Genomic DNA, 25,464 nt, shown 5'->3' with positions numbered 1-25,464 from the left:
TCTCTCACGGTTACTCATCGTTACACTCCAACAAACAACAATCTTAAAAATAAAAGGAGAAACTTCATACAGGGTGGAAATTATAAAGCGTTACACTCCGGTGGACACTCCAAGGTGAGGTGAAGGTCAACATTCTTTTTTCAAATGGGACGACACGTTTTTTCATCCACCTTCAACTAGTGCGTTTCAAGACGAATTCAACGACCTATGGCTGAAGGTCATTCAAGGTCAAAGGTCGTGGCGCTCAACGTGTTAAATGACAGGAAAAACAGAAACTACCGATCTCTCGGTGTCCGAGTAATTAAATTATTTACTACTTAATCTTCGAAACATGAAAACTACGTCTCGAAACGTCGACGTTCGTCCGCAAAGGGTTAATCCCCGAATAACCGGCGGTTAAGCCCTTATCGGGGCGGTCGCAGGCCGCGGCAACCTAGATCTAACCCAGACCCGGTTTCGCCGGCTGCGGCGCAAACGTGACCCAGATTTTGTTTAGATCCAATCCTGACCTAATCCATCGGTTTTATCTTATCGTCCCAAGTTCACGCCCACCGGCCCTCCGCTTTCGGACCCGGCTCCTTTGCCGTCGCCGCCGCCGCCGCCCCCGGCTGCACCCGAAAACACCCGACACGCCTTTTATCTTCGACCCGGCTCCGCGCATATTTTACCCCGCCGACGCGCCGCGACTAATTTCAATGCAAATCGCGGACGGTTTTGCGAAATCTATTCTTCGGAGAGGGTGTCCCGTGCAGGATTGCGTTTCAGATCGAGCCCCGCGGCTCGCAGTGTCGCGCCGGGCGCGTACGACCGGTCTAAATTGAATTTCGGCAGAGAGTAGTTTTTCGATGTTAACGGTCATGGCGATCGAGGTAGTTGTGAGAGATGAATTATCGTTAACATTGTGTATTGGGTATTGGTGTTTGAACCGCTCGGTCAATGCTGTTAAGACGTTAACTATATAAAAAAGTGTAATACTATATAAAACTATATAAAGCTATGTATGAAGTTTTAACTATATAAAGCTATATATGAAGTTTTATATAGTTTTATTCAGTTTTATATAATTTTGAAGACGTTGACCGGTCACGAGTTAACTTTACGGACGAATGTCGACGTTTCGAGATGAAATTTGTTTGCTTCGAAGACTAAGTTTTACAGAACTGATTTACTCCAATTACCGTACCAGTCAAAATGACTGGTTTCGATTGTTTTATTTAGCAATTATCGATATCTTCGAGGCATCGAATATTCGAAATGATTTTGAAAATAAATAGTTTCACTAGAGTACTATGATGAATGTCTGAAGAAACTGGAAATAATCTATTGCTGTATTTTTATAGGAATTGCATATTAATCGTATTAAATGCTCGATAGTTCTAGTGTCAATTACTCGAATAGCAAGAGATCAACACGTAGTTCCCTATTTTTCTATTGTTCAAGTAAATGATAGACAATTTAGTTAACTCGTGTTTGCATTGATATCCTGATTCAACATAATTACCAATTACCATCGTAACTATATTACAATATTTACACATGTGTATACTCACCATATAAAATTCCTATATCTATATCAAACGTGCAGTATTTCCCAGTGACAAATTAGCAAAGATAAAGCAGTTGCCAGTTCAGTCACGAAACAGATGGCAAGATAAGGGGTTGAATTTGCAGAGGGATGAAAAATATCACATTCTCATGCATTTGTGGACTGATCACACTGATTGTAAAATTAAATTTCAAATTCATACCTACCGCAAATCCAAAGTGTGAACTTCGATTTTTTCGTTGAACGATCATCAAAGTCACCAAGTATAACAGGTGCATATTGTTGGAAACTGACGCGTTGAAAATTGTATCCGAGGGTCGCCAAGGGAATCCTCGCCCTCGAGATAATAATAACCGCCTTCGACGTTACTTCTGAACCCTTTTTTTCCCATCTAACCCTTAGCACTCCAGATGATTTTGTAATCTATCAGCAACTAATTTTTATAATATTCCCAGCAAAAATGAGAAATGTAACATTTCTTCGATCTTTTACTCTCCTTAGTACAAAATTCGGATGTGTGGAAAATCTAATAATTTTAGGGTAGTTTCTTCAAGATTCATTAAAATATTTAATATTATAACTAGTGCAATATTGGAGCCTACAGAGTTCAAAGGGTTAAACATCAAAACAGGAGACCTCGTTGTTAACACTATTCCTACCGCGACCAATCAAATGACTGTTCCTAAAATTTCAATATAAATAAAATGTAAATTATACACTTCTAAATAAAAGAAGCTATATTTCTATACTGTCAAACTGACTGTTATCTTCATTCTATATTAAAAAATGCAAATTCTGCCAAAGATAAGTCATTCGACTGGTCGCGGTAGGAGTATCGTTAAACGCGACAACAAACGCTCGGAGAGGGAAAGAATAAATTGGAGAATTTCATTGTCGCGTCCATCGATGCTTCGACAAAGCGGAAACACACACACACACACACCGGGTGTTTCCCGCGACGCAGCGTCGGTTTCACCCGAGGGAACAAGTTGAAGATGCGAAAATTTTCTCATTCAACGTTCATCCGGTTTTTATGGAGCTCGTTCAGGCGGTTTCTGTTTTTTTTATCAAGGAACCGCGCGACTTCGCGTACTTCACGACGAGTATTCACCCTTGTACTGCAATTGGTGCATCTCACCTTTGTCCCGCGAATCGACGCACGCGAAGCTTACCCCGTTTTACCGAAGTACAGTGACTGTTGGGCGAACCAGCAGATTTTAATTGCGTTGCGACGTGTTTAATCGCTTGCCGTGAAATATCGGCTATGAAATCGCGGCGAGGGCTTCGGATTGAGCCCGACGAGGTTAAATATTGGCTTTACCTTGAAGTCGGAATTGAATATTATTTTCTGCTGCATGAGTTGCGGATAATTGATAGGAATGGCGTGGTTTTGATTGCGGTAGTGTTCGAGGAATCGCAGAAAGAAATTAAAGGGTGGTTTATTGAATGTCTTGATATAAACGTTACTGAAATTAGTTTTGTACGTGTGATTTGTGAGTTTCAACAAAATTATAATCTACTGTAATCAGTAACTCTATAATTCAATTCTTTAACACTAGGTTCATTGACATTTACTGTTCAGTTTGTTCTATTGTTCAAATTAGAGGTTTCAGAGCAGACAATTAGGATACATATTCGCATAATTGCATTAATAAAAATTGACCCGAACATTTACCAAATAATGCTTATAAAATTCAATGTGAGTCAAATTGACTCATTCCGTAAATCTAGTGTTAACATTCACACAACAATCATCAAAAAACCCTTCAAATCAAACAATTCGAAACATCCCCCTGCAAGAACCCAAGAAAGTTTCTTTACCATCCACCGTGTATACTTAATTCCACAATCGAATGACTCAACATTCATACAACAATCATCCAGACACATATCAATCATCCAGACACCCATCAATTGTAACAGAAAAAAAACCCTTCATGTGAAACAATTCCAAACATCCCCCTCCAAGATTCTTCCCCCAAGACAGTTTCTTCACCAGCCACCGTGTATAGACCTAATTCCACAATCTAATGGCCGAAACATTCGCAGGATAATTGTCAAAACAAAAAGGCCCGGGCAAATAGGAAAAGGGACGAAATGGAAAGAGGTCGAAACATCCCTTTCGCAGTTGCAGCATCCCACCCCCGAGCTCCTCGCTTCCTCGCTCGTCATTTCCGGGTGACGGGAGTATCGCGCTGCTCCGCATCCCTCTGTATCTCCCACCTCCTGCTCTCTTCAAGCTCGATTCGAAAGGGGTGGGGAGCGGATCGGAAGGGACCGGGGAACGCGAGGACCACGGTATCAGTCGCGTTCGAGCTGCCGACGTGGTCGCGTCGGGTCAAGTGTGTTCTGTGTTTGAATCCTCGATGGAGAACGGTTGAACGGGCACGGTACGGATCCGTGACACTTTAACCCCTCCTCTTTCAACCCGACCAACATTTCGTGTAGAAATTAACATACGTGAACGTCGATCTATCCTTCGGATGTTAAATTACACCATTGACTTACGACACTGTGTCAAACTCGTGACGAACCAAATGTGTGGTGTCCTTGATTGAAACTGAATATTTCAGTTTTGAATATTGGTCGTTGGAATTCCGTTGAAATTCGTTGAATTCAACTCAATTTCTGTTAAGTTAAACCATTACTTTACGACACGGTGTCAAACTCGTGACGAACAAAATGCGAACGTTCTATCTTTCTCAATTGAAACTAAACATTTTAGTTTTGAATATCGAATCGTTGGACTATAGTGAACGTAGATGCAGGAGCATAGAATTCTTTGTTCTAGTGAGTTGTTGATAATGGAATAGCCCTAGTCGCAGTTGGGAAATGCTAGAGCAAGAGTAGCAAGCAAGTAATCCAGTGACGAAGCCTCGAAACTCTCGACTTAACACTAGGTTTACGTCAATTCGACGTGTACTGGACTTCACAGGCATTATCCAGTAAACACTTCCATCAATTCTGATTGATGCAATTGCAGGAATACGTGTCCCAATTGTCTATATTTGAACCTTTAACCTTAATCTTAATCTTAATCTTAATCTTAATCTAAACACCAAGAAATCAGCGCATAGTTTCTGTTTCTCCTATCATTCAAGTAACTAATATATAATTTAGCTTCATCTACTAAAGATTTCCTACATTTCAAAGAATCTTAATCTTAATCTTAATCTAAACACCAAGAAATCAGCACATAGTTTCTGTTTCTCCTATCATTTCCGCAACTCATATATAATTTAGCTTCATTTGCTGAAGATTTCGTATATTTCAAAGAATCTTAATCTAAACACCAAGAAATCAGCACAGAGTTTCTGTTTCTCCTATCATTCAAGTAACTGATATATAATCTAGCTTCATCTGCTAAAGATTTCGTATACTTCTGTGAAATATTCTTCGTCAGCAAAGGGTGAAAGAGGATATCCACCTAGAACACCCTAACACAAAGGGTTAGCTTCTCATGTATCAACCGCGATCATCATCGTCAGCGTTTGTTATCACCGTTGATCGAGTGACCAGTCGCCAGTGTGCATCGTGGCATCGAAATCTAATTCCGACCCACCCCCTACCAATGGCAGACGTGACACCCTCCGTCTCTCTCCCCCGTTGGATTCTCCCTCTCATTCACTCGGTGCACGGCGGCCGCTGAATCGGCCGGACTTTTCATTCAATCCACGGCTGGATGGCGGTTCTTCTTCTTGTTCGCTTGAACCGGGTCCAAATGGACCCGCCACCCCACTTGCCGAGTGACCGGCCAGGAAACGGGGACACGCTCACTTTTTCTCCTGCTCGAGAGCTCGCGGACACGGTGCTCGACACGGATATCGCTCGGGGATGGTGATCGATGATTGGGGAGCGTTGCGTCGCTGCGGGGGTGGAAGAATCATTCTATCAAGAAGAGGGTTAGATGGAAAAATCTGTTTTCTAATGAAACTTTTTGCATGTCGCAGTGTATATTTAGAAATGAGGAAGCTTGATGACTTTGAATGGTCCTTTCTCGAGAAAAGTGAGTTTCAAGTTTGTATGCTACTGGAATAAGAATTGCCCTTCCAGATCTTTCGAATTCTTTCTTTTCTCCGTTCTACGATTTTGAAGATAAAGCTTCACTTGAATAGTAGAAGGAACGTCTGAAGAAACTGAGGGCATTCTCTTACAAGTTTTAGAAATTACGTGACAATAATATTAAAAATCTGTTCTCTAATGAAACTCTGATGGCTTTGACAATGGTCCTTTGTCGAGAAAAGTGAGTTTCATGTTTGTATGCTGCTGGAATAAGAATTACCCTTTTGAATTCTTTCTTTTCTCCATTCTACGATTTTGAAGATAAAGCTTCACTTGAATAGTAGAATGAATGTCCGAAGAAACTGAGGATATTGTTACAATTTCTAGAGATTATGTGCCACCCTTTGCACGAAGGTCTTCCTACAGAAAATAGACACCAGAAAAGCTTCGAATTCCCAAATGAAAGTTCAAATTTCGATCAAAGCCACTCACTGCAACTATCACCTATTCCCGTCGATTCTCCATTTTCTGCTACCTATCCTTAATTTCTCGATTGCGAAGCGCCCAATACCTTCAGAAACATTGATCACTGCCATTACTTATACTTCACTACCACAACACAGAATCTCCATTTCCACGTGTATCCACTGTATTACGACATCTACGTCTCATCCTCGTTCCTCTGCATCGTTCCTATTTTCTAACGCTCGACTCGTATATCACTTGAAACCTCAATCAAAGCTTCGGTACGCTTAACGAGCCTCCAAGAATAATTATGACCTGTCTTTAAAGCCTCGTCTCGCAATCGCTGCTTTTTACTCGCGACTCCCCGATACTCTACAAAGATACCCTCCGACGTAGTCCGACGGTTCGAGACGTTCCAGCGATCGCAAAAATAATTATTCCCCGGTATCGATCGTTTCTCCGACTCGAAATGAATTCACGCGCGCCCCGCTCGGGGAACGGGAACGAAAATAATCCGGCGGCGAATCGATTCGAGCGTCGAAGATCGAATTATGCGCGGAACGGACACGCTCCGTTACGTTGCACGTGCCGAATCGAAATTTCGTCGAGTGCCCGGCGTGCTCCAAATAAAGTAGAAAGCTCGTCGGACCGTTGCGTTCGCCGCCGCGGGTTTTACGCGCTCCCGGAGTTCCCCGGGAAACAGTGAACAACGAGAGAGGCGAAACGAAATTCGAGGGAAGAGGCGGGAAGGAATCGGATTCGAGAGGCTGTGATCGAGTTGACGGCGGAAAGCAATTTCCCCGCGTAATTCCGGGGCGAAGGGATGCGAGGGGGAGCTTTTTTCCCTCGGCCCGTCCCGGGTATCGCGTATTCTTAACTCGAAATCGAGTTTCTACCGGATTTAACCCTTATCACTCGGACTGGCACGCGGTGCGGTCAAACGGCCGTTTTCTGGGCGAAACTGGATAAGTCGGACCTTTGTGCTTGGGAGGCGACTTTTAGTCGCTGTTTGATTGAATGAGACGAAATTATAGAGTGAAAAATTCAATATAACACGTTGAATGAGGTATTGACACGTGGAACATAGAAATAAAATAATTTTGCTTCATAGTTTGTACAGGGTAATTGAATAACTTAAAGTTTTGCACTTGAGAGATGATTCTGAATCGCTATTTAATTGAATGCGACAAAATTATAGAGTGGAAAATTGAATGTAACGTGTTGAATGAGGTATCGACACGTGAAATAGAAATAAAACAACTCTGCTCTATAATTTGTACAAGATAGCTGGATAACTTGAACCTTTGCACTTGAGATACAATTCTTAGTCACCATTTGATTGAATGTGACAAAATTATAGAGTGAAAAATTGAATATAACACGTTGAATAAGGTATCGACACGTGGAATAGAAATAAAACAACTCTGCTCCATAATTTCTACAAAATGTTCCTTTATGCAATCTGCAAATAATATTGTTAATATTTCGTCAGAGCATAATAAATGTTTATATTGAAAAATATTGAATTGCAAAGGGTTGTTCTTTCTATAGCAAAAATTGTTAATTCTTTGCTATGGAAATTTTCATATTACCCTGTTATCTAGTTACTTACGAAATTTGTATGCGAAATCAATTATCTTCCAATTATAAGACAGTTATTCTCAAGATCATTCTGTAAGCACGAACTTCTTCCAAGGAGAGTTGTTAATTTCAAACGACAGCTCGTTACGAGATTAACGTCTGAAAATAAATGTTCCAATTTGAAATGGGCCATTTTGATCTGTACAAACTACGCCTGGTAGCTCTAGCGTTAAATCCAAGGCTGAGAGAGAGAGCTCTCCACGAGGCAGCTTTCACTTCGCTAAAAGTGTCCTGCGATTCGCTCGTTATCGCCGGACAATGCGTTAGGAAAGTTCTCGTTTTCCGATCCACTTGGACTTTTCTGCTCGGAATCCTGGTATCAAGGCAATGGCTGGTCATTAAGTTTCTCTTGTTCTTCGCTCGGCTCACGGTACGTTTCGATAGTTCGACAATTCGATCATCGGTTGGTTAACACTCGATTTACTGGCACTTGTTCCACACTTTAACAGAATAATTTCTATCCGCATAATTGCATCAGAGTCGACTGAAACTGTTACGATATAATGATAAAAAAATTCGATATCCCTCAAACTGAATGATTCCGTAAATCTATGTAGGAGAAAGAGAATTTTATTTGAAACAGTATAATTATTTCAACACAGCTCACAATGAAACACTAACTAAATTAAACAACGCACACACTATTTGAGGTTTTGTAAAAACAGTCTTCGTCAAAGGGTTAATATTCTCTCTTCGCCCAGAATTTCATTCTCCGAGCCGACCACCGCGGAACCATCGGCAACCAAATGATTCACTTTGCCCGCGTTATGGCCGAACGGATCGACCGTGAACGTTCTCGAGGGGTTTCCATTTAGTTCCCGTTAGCATCGCGGCCCCTCGCGGATCCTCCGTGTCCGGCATTCGATCCAGGACGATCGGGTTGCCCGCCGGTCCCGGGGAACACCCGCAGCCCGCCGCGGAGAGGGAAAAAAGGGGCAGAGATCGGCAACGTAGCCGGCAGCCAACGGTTCCAGCTCGATTTATCGCTACCACCGGCCCAGCAACGTGTCCGTCCCGGAAATAAATGGGCAGATTTCGCTGCTTGCACGCCGCGCACCCCTCTCACCGGCCAAGATCGATCGGCCCGTTGGCAGCCGGTATCTCCTTCGAAGAATGATCGACAGCTTCGAGGAACTTTCGGGCTCCACATCATCGCGCGACTTATCTTTCGCGAGCATCGGCATAACTGCCGTTTCAACGCTTTGCGGGTTGCATACGCGAACCGATTTCTCGCTGGTATCGAATGATTCGCGGCGTATTCAATTTGGGACAATTTAGGACTAGGGATTTTGCAGATTCGCAGTTTTAGGCACATCTCCGAATCATCACGCGACTTATCTTTCGTTTCAACGCTTTGCAGGTTGCATACTGGGAACAGATTTCTTGCTATCGAATGATTCGGCTTCGTGGAGCCACGCGATTCGCGGTGGATTCAATTTGGGACAATTTGGGACAATTTAGGACTAGGGATTCCGGGGATTCGCAGTTTTAGGTGCATCTTGACTGGTTCGGCGCAATTGGGACTGTTTTTGAAATTTGAGTTCTCTTGGATTCGATTAGAGCGAACTGAGTTTTGGATGTGTGAGATAATAGGGAGATCTATAGGAAGATCTATAGAAGATCTATAGAAGATCTAAATAGGAAGAGCTATTATCGTGAAGAATATTGAGCTTTCGATTTTGAATTATGTGAAGAATATTGAGTTTTCAATTTTTAATTTCGTGAAGAATATTGAGTTCTCGATTTTAATTATGTGAAGAATACTGAGCTTTCAATTTTTAATTGTGTGAAGAATATTGAGTTTTCGACTTTTAATTGTGTGAGGAATATTGAGTTTTCAATTGTCAATTATGTGAAGAAATCTGTTGATTACATAGGAGTTTCGATAAGTCAATTTGGCAATCAAAGTGTTAATCTGTTCATAGGTAAACTAGGATTAGAGAAATTGAAGTTTCTCTATTACTGATTCTAGAGTATCGAAACGTATGAATCATTAATTATCACTATGAGTACTAAATTTGACGAGAAACCTTAGAAAACTTGTTCCATTGTGAACGCGTTTGAAGTTCGAAGTGGTCGGTTTCTATGAAGGTTCATATCTGTTTCGAATCACAATGTAACATTCCTGGTTCCACAAAAAAGGTCAGACAATAGAGAACTGCTCCGCAGTCTGTAGTGGGATTTTTATTGCGCCTTTGAAAGGCGCGGCGGTTCCAATGGAAAAACGAACTTCCATTTCGTCTATGATTCGCGCGATCTTTTTCATCGTTTGCGAGCGGGATTGGTCGTGTCGGAGGTTTTCGAGGCGAGTCGTATCACCGGCAGCCTGTAGTTCGGTGAAAGTTTGCTTTCCACGGGCTCGTCTAAGTACGGGCCCGGATTATCGTCGCTTTTACTTGAAACTCGTACAGAAGGTAAAAACAGCGTCGCGCTTCTGCGGGAAGCTGGAAACGCGAGGCCTCCTCGGGAATCTCTTGTCACCGCGTTCTCGGTGCAGTGGTTTCGTTGATTTGACAGTGAACAATGTCCTTCTGACGTGGAATTCATGGAAACATGAGAAACTGTTTGATTTTTAGCGAAAACGATGGATCGCGATGAAGGACAGGCGAAAAATGAACAAAACGAAACTTCTGCTTTGAAAATATTTTACTTTTCACTTGCCTGTTCATTCTTGGTGTTATAATTTCATTGATTAGACACTGGAAAATGGTCTGTTAAGAAGAAATCAAGCACTCTTGCGAATTAAGTTACACCTCGGAAACCTTTCTCAATGGAAACACCGGGCCCCCTTGTATAAATGAACAACAATACTCATCGAGACCTCAAAAAAAACCAGTTCAATCTCACCGAAAAACCTTCGTTATAATACGAAACGTTTAAACACCGAGTAAAAACGAACTTCGTCTGGACAAACCCCTTATTCAATCCAATTCTCACTGATTGCAGCCACCTCTCGGGAGCCGGGCTTAATTAAAAACCACAGTACTTACGCATAAACGAACAATATTCTCGAAAACCCGACAAAAACCTCTTGAATCCATTCAATTTCTTCAATCTCGCAGAAAACTCTGCACCATAATGCACAACGTTGAAACACAAATAAGAAAACACATCTTCCGAACAAACCCCTCGTTCAATCAAATTCTTACTTAACGCAGATACTTCTCGGAAACCGTTTTCAATGAAAAATCCAGTACTTACGCATAAACGAACAATATTCACGCAAACCCGACAAAAACCCTTTCAATCCTTTCAATCTCTTCAATATCTTCAACCCTTCAATCTCGCAGAAAATTCTACACCATAATACAAGACATTAAACCACAAATAAGAAACTACATCTGAACAAACCCCTCATTCATTCAAATTCTTACCTAACGCAGATACTTCTCGAAGACCATTCTCCATAAAAAAAAACCAGTTCTTACGCATAAGCGAACAATATTCATGAAAACCCGACAAACACCCTTTCAAATCCTTCAATCTTTCCAATCTATAATACAAAACATTAAAACACAAATAAAAAAATACATCCGAACAAACCCCTCATTCATTCAAATTCCTACTTAACGCAGATACTTCTCGAAAACCATTCTCCATAAAAAAAATCCACTACTTACGCATAAACGAACAATATTCACGGAAACTCGATAAAACTTCAATATCTTCAATCTCGCAGAAAACTCTGCACCATAATACAAAACATTAAAACACAAACCCCTCATTCACTCAAATTCCTACCTAACGCAGATACTTCTCGAAAACCATCCTCCATAAAAAAAATCCAGCTCTTACGCATAAGCGAATATTCACGCAAACCCGACAGAAACCCCTTCACTCCTTTCAATCCCTCCAATATCTTCAACCCTTCAATCCCTTGAATCTCGCAGAAAAACCTGCATAATGCAGAGCGTTAAAAACTGAATAAGGAAGGAGCTTCCCCTGAGCAAATCGGTTGTTCGATCGACCTCCGCTGGAATGCAGGGCGCAGTCGCTTATGAGGGATCGTCTCCGATGGAAAAATGAAGTTCTCCCTTAGCGGGTGGCAATAATTCGCCGAAGGGTCGCGTGGAAGTCGTCGGAATCTCGGCGGAGAAGATCGATAGCGATCGGTCGCGATCGAGGCCGTCGTTTCCGGTGAAAACGCCGGCCCATCGATCATCGCGCGCCGGCGTTTATTGTTAATTCGAGATACCGTGACGATATCTCGCCGATGGAAATTTCGACGCAGCCTGCCGGCGCACGATGGAAATCGAGCGCGCGCGCGCTCTCTTCCAGCCGAGGATGATTCAGTGCCGTTTATTTTTAAGCCGGCGCGTGAGATAGGTCAGCGTTTACGATCACTTCGCCGACGCTTTTCTTTCGCGATGGAAACGCCGTGAATTTCCAACGGTTCCGTTTATTAACGCCTTTTTACTCGGCATGTCGCTCGAGTTTGAGTGACAGCATTTTTTCTATCGATTTAAAAATTAATAGTATAGTGATAATAATTGAAAATTAACTTAGCATCGAACTGAATTTTTTTGGAATTTATCTGCAACTGCAATTTTTATGGTATTCCTAGGGAAAATTAGAAATGTTATAACGTTTCTTAGATCTTTTGTTTTCCTTGTTGGTAGAAAATTTGGATGTGTGGATAATTGAGTAATTGTAGGATAGTTCCTTTGATTCATTAGCACGTTGACTACCACGAGAATTTCGAGCGTTTCGTTATAACAAGATTTATTCCCTTATACAGGAAAATAGTATTAGAAATAATTATCAATATTTTGATATTCCAGTGCTCACATTACACTATTATCTAGCTTCTCGTATTCCTAAATATTCTTATTCAATCTCAATTTTCTTATTGTAACTGTTTTCAAGCAATGCGGAAGCTCCGGTCACCGATGACCACCGCGGTAGTCGTTTGGAAAATCGAAGAATTTTAGGGTAGTTTCTGTAAGATTCATTGAAATATTCAATATGGGTTAAATATAGAAAGAACAGTGAAAACAAGTGATATGATATAAAGTTGCAATAGAAACCAGCTCGTGAAAGTTAAAGCAAACTGCAATAACCTTCGGTGTTTATATACAATAGTTTACCACCGCAATGATTTATTCCATGTAAATTACATTTGATTACACCTCGATGTTGACGTAACACGAATCGACCAATCTCTGAAACATTCAAGATCCAGAAATGGTAATGATTCTCGGTTGTTCCGCGGCGGTGTTCCACGAATCGTTGGAGAACGCCCACCTGCCCGCTTAATTGTCGCCTCGCGGACCCGGCGCGGGGCCAATTACGGAGGTAATCCGATTATCGTCGAGCCGACACGAGTTTCGAGGCAACAATGGTTAGGTGAACCCGTAGACAGTGTAAAGTGACTGCGACGCCTTGGGTCTCGAACGACCTAAGGCGAACGCCAGATCAATTGGCCACTCAAGGCCACTTCCCTGACTGCCAGTGACGTCACTGGCCACCACCTCGCTGTTTCTCGAGTTACTCGCCGCTTTTCGTCAAGTCGACGCTTCGCTGGGGCTTCTGACGTCTGTCTGTACGCACTTCTAGCCCTTTCTTAACCCTTTGCACTCGAAAGATTTTTATTAGAAATATTCAGTACTCTCCGACGAAGATTCTTCGAAACCAAAACCTTCAACGTATGAAGCTAAATTATATATCAATTGCTTAATTAATATAAGAGAAAACTATGTGCTGATCTGTAGCTGTTCTAGTAATTAACCCTTTGTACTCCGAAGTTTTTTATTAGAAATATTCAGTATTCTCCGACGAAGATTCTTCGAAACCAAAACCTTCAACGTATGAAGCTAAATTATATATCAATTGCTTAATTAATATAAGAGAGAACTATGTGCTGATCTGTAGCTGTTCTAGTAATTAACCCTTTGCTCTCGAAAGTTTTTTATTAGAAATATTCAGTATTCTCCGATGAGATACAGACGATGTTCTTTGAAGCTAATTAACGAGGAATGATATTAATGTATGTTTTATATTAATATGCATATTATTCTATATACATATTATTCTAAATTAATATTTAGAAGGGAAGTTTATTTCAATATTCCCCATATTGATGCATCATGCAGAGCTTATTATTATATATAAGACTTTATAGTTTTACAAATCGAATCTAGTGGTGAGAGTCACCTCTCGAGTTCAAAGGGTTGAATCACTTGTCCGCGACTTAGTCTTCCGAATCTGAACATTCCATCGCAAGGGGTTAACATTTTCCGATCAGATGAAGACGATAGTTTGTGAGACCAACTCGACGAGAAATTCACGCTAATTGACGGGCAATTTTTACGTGAATATTCCTCGGATCGATGCATTTTATGAAGTGTAATATTAAATATCAAACTTCATAGCTTCGCTGTAGGAAATCGAGTGTGGTGACTGACGTAATGGTCGACGGCTTCATAAAGTTATTTGAGCTACGATCCCTCGAAAGATTCAGAGGAACGTCGACGTAACGGTGTTTCAGTTTCGGGACACCGAGCGTCAACATCTGTTGCGTTCGATCAAATGGCGACTGACAGTCTTACTCTCGAGCGCAAAGGGAATCTTTCGACCAGACCGTTAGGTCGAACATCATTCTCGCCGATCGAGCGATTGATATTCGACGTAGATCGGCGAGTGACGTTCCCATCGGCCGGAAAGCGGAGACGGACCGCCACCGTCGACGCGTGCCGGTCACGCACGCTCGTCACCCGTCTTCCTCGCCTCTAATGACGTCACGTTAATGAGACGCTCGGTCGAGCATAAATTTCGATCGACGCGTGGATCGGTCGTGGGCTTGGAAAATTTACAGCGTCGCGAACGCCGGCTTTTATCGTGGATCATCTCGTTCGATCGAAAGGGATCACGAAACGATAATGAAACGATAATTAGAAAATTAACCCTTTCGGTCGCTGTTTGATTTGATCCGTGGAAATGATAAAATTTAGAATTCAATATTGATGCATTATATAAAAATTTAATAATTTAAATTAATTAAATTTAATTTAATATCACATGGAACATCGAAATAAAATAGTTACTTAATTTATGCAAGGTATTCCTTTATGTTAGTTGTAAAACATATCATTGATATTTCATCAGAAAATAATGAATGTTGAGAAAGATATTCTCGAGTGCAAAGGGTTAATATTGAACACAAAGATTCAACAATTCACGAAATCATTAACCCCTTGTCCTACAACGAGTGAGACTCGTGAAGATTTTCAACATGATTCAACAAATATATATATTGCCCAGTTCATTCGAATTCAAAGTAAACATTATTCCTCTGTAATTATTATACTTAGGAAACATAGGCATAACATATGCTTAGAATTTTCCCCTTTTTCCAATAAATTATTAATGACAAAGTATCAGAGTTGAGAAAGAAATGGGCCAAGGGGTTAATAATGATTTGCAACAAAATTCGTCTGTTACTAAAGAATAATTATTATCATACGACGCTCGAAATTCCAGTCTCAACGCGTTAACCCTTCGCACTCGAAAGGTTCGCAGCAATAAAAAGCAGTACGCACCAGTGAAAGGGTTAATCCGATCTAATTTATTGCAATGGTGAAGACCATTTGATACGAACGAACAGAAAATTTACACGTAACTCGTCGACGACGGTCACAATGTCGAAATAATTAACCCTTCGTGCTCGAGACGCGATTCTCGGCCGCCATTTCATTCGATACAGCAAACTTGTAAACTGGACAATTTTATATTCAATTTTTTATTGATCGCCACCGTGTGAACCACAGAAATTAGCTGGTTCTTAACACAATTCCCATCATAAGCACAAAAAAAAGCCTTCGAGTGCAAAGGGTTAAGTGACAGAACTATTTTATTTCGATGTTCCACGTGTTCGTACATTATGGAAAATTTAATGTTGAATTTTCAATTTTACAATTTTACAAAGGGTTAATTCAGTGGCAAGTGTCATCAATATTCCACAGGAAACAAAGAATATTCACAACAAAAGATATTTTGAAAATTTCTGATCGTATCCCGATCTTCGCTCCTCCCTTTCTTAATCCGATCGTTTATTGGGCCAGTAACGAAGTGTTAGGAAAACCTTCGTCCTCGATAGTTCGAGATCAGATCGGACCGTAGGAACTGTTCAGATTGTTATCAGCCGGACAAGTGTGTTTCGCGTTTCTCCAATCCGAATGACTAACAGCTTGACTCAGTGGCGAAGCCTTCGAGAGAATGGGCACGAATGGACCCAGGCGCCATTTCAGTCGACGAAATTATCACGTTCGCCGACATACAGTCGTGCGCAAAAGTTTCCTCTTATATTCCTGTCTCCCCTTTTGTATTTTCAAAAATGGTGAATTTTGAGTTTTATAATAAACCAGGAAGATATTTCATTCGTTTTCCTCTTGGAAATCGTATTTTTACAATGATGGAAGGAATAAGTTCGTAGGAAGATGGAGAATATCTAATGGATTAAGTCAATGAAGGTATTTAAGTAGTTCTGTTTGTTTCCTATGAGAAAACGAAACTGCTGCCTTAATCGTATTTTACAATGATGGAAGGAATAAGTTCGTAGGAAGATGGAGAATATCTAATGGATTAAGTCAATGGAGATATTTGAGTAGTTCTGTCTGTTTCCTATGAGAAAACGAAAGTTTTTCGTTAATGAAGTGTATATGTAGGTTCTATAGTATACTGTGAACAGTCTGGCAAGACTTCTGTAAGAAGCTACACGTGTGACGTTTTAAATAGCCTTCAAAGGTAATCAAACATAGTTCTTGTTCAGCTACAAATAAAGCTGTTGTGCCCACCAGTCCCTCTCAGCCTTCGGATGCCTCTTCGTATAGTTCCTTTCGATCTAAAATTGTCAATTTTTACGGGCATCTCTCACTCGGCAATGAAGAATGATCGAGTTCAATCAAACTTGATCAAACCTACTGACGTTCTTCGAGTCTTAACGCTAGAATCGGTCATTTGTCGCGATTAGTATATGACCCTTATAAAAATTCTGGGAATAGATTATTTCCAGTTCCAGTATCTACATTACAGTATTTAACATGAACAGTATTTAAAGTTAATCTATCAGCAACTAATTTTTATAGTATTCCTAGCGAAAATTAGAAATGCAACATTTCTTCGATCTGTTATTTTTCTTAGTACAAAATTTGGATGTGCGGAGAATCTGATAATATTATATATATTTATACAATTATAAAATCTAATAATTTTACGGTAGTTTCTTTGAGATTCATTGAAATGTTGAATATCACAACTGGTGCAATATTGGAGCATACAGAGTTCAAAAGGTTAACGGAAACTATTTTGAAGACCAATTCAAATATCCAATGCTTTGAAGATATCAATGATTAAAAAGATTCAAATTTTAGATTCTAAAATTGATTGAAGAATTTTAATCTGTTTTAAGAAAAATTTTAGAAGAAACATTGAACTGACACTATTTTTAGCACACGTCGACATGGAATAAGACTGGAGTTTTCTCTTGTTTTATTTATTGTTTTTAATTATTAATAACAAAGTAGTCAGGTCGATCTCGGTGGAGAAGCAAATCATAGGGTAAGGGGTTAAATGGTTAACCGTCCCGCCAGTGAACCACAATAGAACCTAAATCCTCTTCTAACGGTCTCGTGCCAGCTGCGAGACGTTTCCATCTGAAATTTCTATGGCGGAGAAGGATCTTAGGGGATGAGGAAGATCGTCTCTTGCAGTCTCTGGAAAATATTTTCGGGGTTCGATATATTTCATCCGCCGTATCCGGGGGATGGATGGTCCTCTCGAGCAGGATTCAGTAGGTCGACGTAGACCGCAGCCGGCGTACGAAGTAGATAAAAGAATGGAGGGAATATCCGTTTCTCGGGAAATGCCGTGGTTTGGGAATGGAGCTCTCGATTTTGGGGGTGAACTATTACGCACGTGTAATAAGAAAGAGATTCGAATGTTCACGTTGGATGAATGGAAAATTGAAGTTTTCGTTAGGAAACAGTGGGAAGTGAAAAATCTTGTTTCTTTTATTATTTTTGTAATTACATAACTGTATTGTTTTGGGATTATTGTACTATATGACTGTAGTGTTAGAGTGTTTTGGTATAGTGTATCATTTCAGCTCAGATTCTTTTTGTAAAGTCATCTAATACTCAGATATTGAAAGATGAATGAAAAATTGATGTTTTGCTAGGAAACACTGGGAATCTTAAAAATGTAACATTTTGTTTTATTATTTTGTAATTACTATACTACGCAATTCATAGTATCATTTCATTATTATAGTATACCATATCAACTAATTTCTAAAGAGTCATTACTAACACTAACAATATCGAAAAATGAACTAAAAATTGAAGTCTTCCTAGAAAACCCTGTTAACCCTAAGAAAATAAAACCTTAATATCAATTCACATCATTCCATTACTATACTACACCATTTCAGCTTCCTCAAAAAATAATCTCCAATCCCAACAGTATTAAAAAGTTCACTAACATTCACAAAACATTCAACCCAAAAGATAATCTTCCCCAGAAATCCGAAGTTCACTTACTACCCCTCGCACGAGCACTCTCCGATCTAAGATATGAATGCGAATTGAAAGTTTCACGGATTTAGATCGAGATCCGTCGTTCATCGTTCCGAGACTCTAAGGCGAACCGAGGATCCGTCGAGCGCGAGCAGAAACAAAGAATTTTTTTATAGTTGGGAAACGATCGGTAGCAGAAGGGCGCGGACCGCGCAGCGCGCGCTATGTCCTCATGACTAATTCAATCGGGTCGCGCCGGTTGTTTATTGGACTGCGAGTACCCAGGCCGTCTTATTGATTGAAATTCATCCAAACAAGGCGACTAAAAATAAACGATCGTCCGGCCAGGTACGGGCGAAACGGTGCTGCGAACCTTTTACGAGTTTGCGATTCGCATTAACGAGTTCCGCGTCGCCAGTTGGCTGGCTGAGAGCGAGGGTAGGGTTGGTTAGTCTCGCACGCTGATGCAGAACGGCGCACAATCGATGTCTTCGGTAATTGTTCCGAGTCTTGGAATATTTCGCCAGATTTTCTGAAGGAAATCGTTAGTTAAATTTCGATTTTAGATTTAAGAAGTTGGGATTTGTGGAATTATTCTTGTCGAATTAACGGATGATTTAGGGAAGTAAATTTTGTATTGTGACGTCAGAAATTGTTAGTTAAATTTTGATTTTAGATTTAAGGAATTGGGATTTTTCGAATTATTCTTGTCGAATCAAGGGATGTTTAAGGGAAGTAACTTTTTGCATTGTGACGTCAATATTGGCGTAGCTACGTTCGTCCAAGCCTTCAAAGTTTCTTCAGACAATTGATAACAATTGATTTTCCTTGAAATACTTTGTCAAGTTTCTGGAAGACTTGAAATTTGGATCTTTTCGTAACGTCGCTTGATGAGGGTTGATTTAGGGAAGCAACTCTTTGCATTGTGACGTCAATATTGACGTAGCTACCTTCGTCCAAGCCTTCAAAGTTTCTTCAGACAATTGATAACAATTGATTTTCCTTGAAATACTTTGTCAAGTTTCTGGAAGACTTGAAATTTGGATCTTTTAGCCTTGTTTGATGATTAGGGTTTGATCAGGGTGACTGTTTTTCTCTAAAACGTTCAGAATTATCTTTAATCATTGATACTCATTGCTCTCGTCTTAAACTACCTCAGTATTTAGATATTTTTAACTATCCTTGATTATGATGATTGAGAATATTAATGAAAGTTCTCTTTGATCACACGTTGATCATAAAATTAACATGTTCGATGTTCCCCTCACCCTTGAACCGTTTCAGAAAGTTCTTCTTCGCTTGAAGTTGTACGGTTTTATTTAGAAAGCTTTGTTCCGCAGCACGGGGCAATCGATATTCGTCTTCGTCCACACGTAGATCGAAATATTCAATGTTTTCTCACCCCCGGTATACCCTACAAAGTTTTCCTTGACTTAAAGTTAACCCCTCAACCCGTGGTATCGATTCATTCGTACGGCAAAGCCATCGAATCGCACTTAACAAATACGAATGTCCCTCGGTTCGTATTGACCTATTTTAAAATAGTCTAATAGTCAAACCTATTACTCCGTAATAAACGAAACTTCCACTCTACCTTCGTTACCTATGGCAAATTTAATTAAACAATAAACTACATTGAAAATGATCATTCTATTCAAATCTGATCTTGATTAGTTGATACAAAAAACTTGAATATAACTTATTTTATTTAAAAAATCAACACAGTCCATGAGCAAACTATGACACACTTACAATGTTGCGTCGAATCAATTGCCGAGGCGCCTCTAGAGTGCAAAGGGTTAACAAACGAACCTTCTCGATCAGTTTCATTATTTTCCACACGTACGGCGGTGTCGACGGTTTAAAAAATAGGTCAAAGGTGGACACGTAACTTAACGAACCCCGGAAACCGACGTGGCACACGACGAGGGGCTCGCCGGGAATTTTCCAGTGATCCCGACGTGTTCCGCAGGCGCGGGACATGCCTGTCGCGTTTCCGATCCTGCGAAAAGATACCGTGGCAATCAGCGACAGTCACGCCGCGCCGTCCGAACGTTTGGCGTCCGGCCAATAGCGCAATATTCGAAAAATTCCTCGCTCTCGGACCTGGGATCTCGATCGAGATCGCGTCCCCGTGGCACATTCCCATTCTCAGGCTTTCCCTCCGAATCAGAAGCACTTTCGAGCTTCTCGTTACCTTTCCGCCCCTTTTTCATCTCGAAACGTTTCCATTCTGTTCGTTTGTCTATATACTTATCCAATTAACACGATGACTACGAAAATCTTCAGTTTCGTGTATCGCTTATTCTTTTGAGTCGAAGATACGGATTATTGGATGATATCGAAATACTTACGTCAGACTGTCATCTAGATATTAGGTATCTAACAAATTGACATACTTAGTAGTTAGCATACTCCCGAGAAAAGCCAGAAAGCCAAAATTCACCCAAGACAGACACGTCCGACAAAAAGCAACAATATCAGAGAATATTCCACAGTTATCTAACTACCCAACAATTTAATCAATGTCACTCAATGACGTTCTAGTCAACGCTGTTAGCATACTCCCGAGAAAAGCCAGAAAGCCAAAATTCACCCAAAGCAGACACGTCCGACAAAAAGCAACAATATCAGAGAATATTCCCAGTTATCTAACTACCCAACAATCTAATCGTCACTCGATGACGTCCTATTCATCGTTAGCATACTACCGAAAAAGCTAGAAAGCGAAAATTGAGCCAAGCTAAACGACCGCCCCCGCACCCCTAAGACCATCCACCTAACTGCCACTCGCAGTAGACAACGATTCTCGCGCTAGTCCGCGACCCGTTCCCCGAAGAAACGCAATATATCTTTAGCAGACGCGGTTGAACGATTGCTCCCCAGAACACTCGAAGATCCCAGCGAGCCGGAAGCCAGGAGGGACGTAGCCCGGTGAAGCCACTCGAGATCATCTCCAAGAAGGATCCTCTCAGCGAACGGTTCCAGGGGAAGCTGCCCGGCACCGAGCAGCGGAAGATGGCGGCGATCGATCGCGACACGGAAGAGTCCAGCACGAAGTCCCCGTCGAAGTCGAGGAAACAATCGGCCAGAAGGGAGCGAGGGAAGAGGATGCTCTGAGAAGGGAGCTAAGGGACTTAGACGGTCTACAGTGACGAACAACCGGAGGAGACTGTACGCGGTTCAGGGCTAGCCTAGAAGCTGTCTGGCTTTTGGCTAGCCTGGAAGCTGCCTAGGTCTACGGCTAGAAGCTGTCCAAGTCAACAGCTAGTCTAGAAGCTGGCCGAGTCCGCGGCTAGCTTAGGAGCAGTCTAGGTTCTGGCTAGCCTAGAAGCTGTCGAAGTCCACGGCTAGTCTAGAAGCTGCCTAGGTTCTGGCTAGCCTAGAAGCTATCCAAGTGAACAGGTAGCCTAGAAACTGATCAAGTCCACGGCTAGCTTAGAAACAGCCTAGGCTTTGGCTAGCCCAGAAGCTATCCAAGTGAACAGCTAGCCTTGAAGTTACCCAAGTCAACAGCTAGCCTAGAAGCAGCCTAGGTTCTGGCTAGCCTAGAAGCTGTCGAAGTCCACGGGTAGCTTAGAAGCTGCCTAGATCTACGGCTAGAAGCTATCCAAGTCAACAGCTAGCCTAGAAGCTGACCAAGTCCACGGCTAGCTTAGAAACAGCCTAGGCTTTGGATAGCCTAGAAGCTATCCAAGTCAACAACTAGCCTAGCAGCTGATCAAGTCCACGGCTAGGCTAGAAGCAGCCTAAGCTCTGGCTAGCCTAGAAGCTATCCAAGTTATCAACTATCCTAGAAGCTGACCAAGTCAACAGCTAACCTAGAAACAGCCTAGGCTCTGGCTAGCCTAGAAGCTATCCAAGTTAACAACTATCCTAGAAGCTGCCTAGATCTACAGCTAGAAGCTGTCCAAGTTAACAGCTAACTTAGAAGCTGACCAAGTCAAAAGCTAGCCTAGAAGCTGCCTAGGTTCTGGCTAGCCTAGAAGCTGCCTAGGTTCTGGCTAGCCTGGAAGCAGCCCAGGTTTCGGTCAGCCCAGCAGCTACCTAGATTCTGGCTAGCGAAGAGCTGTCCAAGTCAACGGCCAGCCTAGAAGCAGGCTAGGTTTCGGCTAGCCCAGAAGCTGCCTAGGTTTAGAGGATAGGGGATTTAGGATTTGGATTGAAGAGCATCAGGGCGCGGTACCATAAACGCAGGTGTCCCGCCCGGTGTTCGATGAGAACCGAACAAGATTTGGTGCATACCGAGCGTACGTGAAAAGGTCCTCGGGCAGGAGGACGGGGCGCCGAAGAGATCGTCCTCGACGACGACGATCACCACGACGACGATGCTGCGGTCACCGGCGCGCGTCGTTCTCCAGGACTCCTCTTCCGCCTCGACGTCCTCGACCCTGTCGGCGCCGCCGACGCCGGTCCACCACGGCGCCGCCGCCGGCTCGAACGCATCCTCGCGTCTTTCCCTCCTCGACACCTGCCACAGGAAGATCAGGTTCTTCGGCGAGCTTGTCGCGTGAGTCCCACACACACACAGAACACGTATACACGGACACACGTCAGGTGACACCTCGATTAACGCTGCGCGCGACCCGACGGCAGCCGAGTCTTTCGCTTCGGATTAACCTTTTGCACTTCGAGCTGGCTTTTAGACGTAACGAATTGCGCCGATGTTCGATTGTTCGAGTCTCAGGGTTGAGGAACGAGGTTCTTCGTTGATGTTGATGACGTTTGATAATGCTTCTTTCGTTAACCGTTCGAGTCTCGCGAGTTTTTGCGAAAATTCGGTCGAAAAATGCGAAATCGAAAAAATTCTTTCCTTGGGAGTTAGAAACTGAATTGCGCTTTTCTATTTTTACAAACACAAATTTTGAATAGTGCGATAGTTACGTTTTTCCAGTTTTAGGGTAATAACAAAGATAAATGAATAATTAGAAAGAGAAGTAAATAAGATTCATCTGATTCTACCGATAGGCAGCCACTTTTCGACACTGTAACAGGCGCCATCTTGTTGATTACAAGTTTCTAATGGCAAGAACACATCGAGTCACGGGATCGAATCAGCGTTAATTGGGGCAGCGTTAAACGGGGTCTCGCCGCACGGTCTGAACTTCCAATCACGCCTAGATCTCTCTGTTTGCGTGGGTGTGGCTGTACGAGCGTCTTTTTACGAGTGTTGCGACGGTCAGCGGGCGTGTGTGTGTTGTTGTTTGCCGCGTGAGCAGGGTGTCCTCTAACGAAAGAGCGCCAGGGACGTCCGACGTGGCGCGGAAGTTGAGAAAAGACCTGTCGAGGCGGGTTTCTTTCGGTTGCGATTCTGGCAAAGCTGATTGCATTGTTTTTGGGAGGTGTCGGTGGAATGGGCGTGGTTAGAGAAGGTTGGAGGAGGGGACGATGTGTTTGATTGGAAGCTGGGGGAGGCGAAGGATTGTCAGAGTAGGAGAGTAGTGAGAAGAATGATGTGATACTTGAGTAAGCAAAGAAACATGGATATTCGGGGAAAAATTGTGTGAGTAGAAGGAGTTTATGAGTAGAAAGGAGGAATCTATGAGTAGAAGGTAAATATCTGAGTAAAACGGGGGAATGAGTAGGAGGAGAAATCTATGAGCAGAAAGGAAAAGAATCTGTGAGTAGCAGAGAGGAGTAATGTGTGAGTAAAACAGGGGAATACCTGAGTAGAGGGAAGTGAAGTTTGTGAGTAGACTCGAGGAGAATTCATGAGTAGAAGGTGAAGGCTATAAGCAGCTGGAAATTGCGAGTAAAGGAGAAAGGAATACCTGAGTAGAATGTAAAGTCTGACTAAAAGAAGAAATAAGCAAAGAGTGTGAGTAGTCAGAGTGAACCAGAAATTGAAAGAAAAAGGATACAGGAGTAGAATCCAATCAGTTCTCTCCGCTTTGCCAGACGAACGACGCGAAAGTAGCCATGCTCAGAAACACGTGTCGTCGATCTCAGTTTCGCTGTTGCTCGCATCGGACATCCCTGGATTAATGAAATTCCGGCGGGAACGCGTCGCTTCTCGAGGCAGTGACTCGTGCTCTCCCACTCCTGTCGCAATCTCTTTCTCTATTGTCGGCCGCTGATCGAAAAACTAACCAAAATTCTTTCTTATGGAGACACCTTGTACACGTTGATCACGTGCCGTGTAATCTGGGTTGGCTGGAACTGGCTGCGCAATCGGTGATTAAGCTCTCTTTGGAAGATTCTGAGAAAAAAATATTGAAATTTCTAGCGGAGACATCTAAGCTTTCAATTCAAGTGATTAAGCTTGAATTGAAATCTTTCACCATTGCAGTCAGTAATCTTGAATTGACATCTTTTACAATTTCAATTACTAATCTTGAATTGAAATCTTGCAATTTCAATTATTAATCTTAAATCGAAATCTCTTGCAATTTCAATTATTAATCTTAAATCGAAATCTCTTGCAATTTCAATTATTAATCTTAAATCGAAATCTCTTGCAATTTCAATTATTAATCTTAAATCGAAATCTGATCGAGCTCAAATAATTAATCTCGACTTGACATCTTTCACAATTTCAATTATCAATCTTGAATTGAATTCTCTTGCAGTTTCAATTATTAACCACCAATTGACATTTCTCTAAATTTCAATAACCAATCCCACCTCAAAATCCCCCAACTCGAACTCCCAGTCTCAAAGCACTACTCCCAATGACCTTTCTTCCACAATACTACCAATTACACCGATTACGTCGCCGTTTCCAGCACGCCAAATTACACCCGTCTCTCTCTTTTCCGTACCATCTCTATGTATGGCCGGCTGTTACTCATCGATTACGTTACTGCATGGCATCATTCACCGATCACGCACGGGAAACGGGTTTCTCCGTTGTTCGACGTTCACCGTTCGTCATTCCCCATTTTCATGCGACGCCGAGCAACCGTTCGGTTCTCGGCTCACGGAAATCGCCGTGCAAGGATCGAACAACCGAAAACTTTCTCCCGACTCGACGGAAACCGGCGAATCGAAGATTCGGAAAAATTCGGAGGCGATCGGGCGAATTTGCCGGGGAAACTGGCCGCGCCGACGTTTCCGCCGTCGGAATCGGACGTTGCCGTGTCCGGCGTGCAACGCTCGACCTCCGGGTCAACAAACCTAATATTCGATCGCATCGGATTCCATTCGCGCGGACGCGCGTCGCGATCTTCACGGGAAGATTACGGAAACATCGATGCATAGAGCACCGTCGAGTTTCGTTTGAAATTTTTCACCATTTTCCGATACGTCGCGGTTATGACACTTTGACGTCACACGAACATACTCTCATTTGGAATGTTC

At 42.1% G+C, this 25,464-nt stretch overlaps 1 protein-coding gene across 6 annotated transcripts in view; it reads left to right on the top strand.

Moving 5' to 3' along the window:
- Mob2 (MOB kinase activator 2) overlaps positions 1-25,464 on the top strand; it is an 84,061-nt gene that overhangs the window by 43,554 nt on the left and 15,043 nt on the right. For 2 of the 6 annotated variants that reach the window (XM_076371424.1, XM_076371425.1), the window contains exon 2: positions 21,052-22,675. The exons of 3 other annotated variants lie outside the window; for them this stretch is intronic. In XM_076371424.1, coding sequence (XP_076227539.1) covers positions 22,494-22,675 — 182 coding nt within the window. In that variant the 5' untranslated portion in view covers positions 21,052-22,493. Of the gene's footprint in view, positions 1-3,842; positions 3,937-21,051; positions 22,676-25,464 lie in introns of those variants that run through there. One more of the 6 variants, XM_076371423.1, reaches the window with a different exon arrangement.

Source organism: Nomia melanderi, chromosome 10 (genome assembly GCF_051020985.1).
Source record: "Nomia melanderi isolate GNS246 chromosome 10, iyNomMela1, whole genome shotgun sequence".
NCBI classification, from domain to species: domain Eukaryota; kingdom Metazoa; phylum Arthropoda; class Insecta; order Hymenoptera; family Halictidae; genus Nomia; species Nomia melanderi.
The sequence above is the reverse complement of the archived record's forward strand: the minus strand, read 5'-3'. Positions and strand labels throughout refer to the sequence as shown.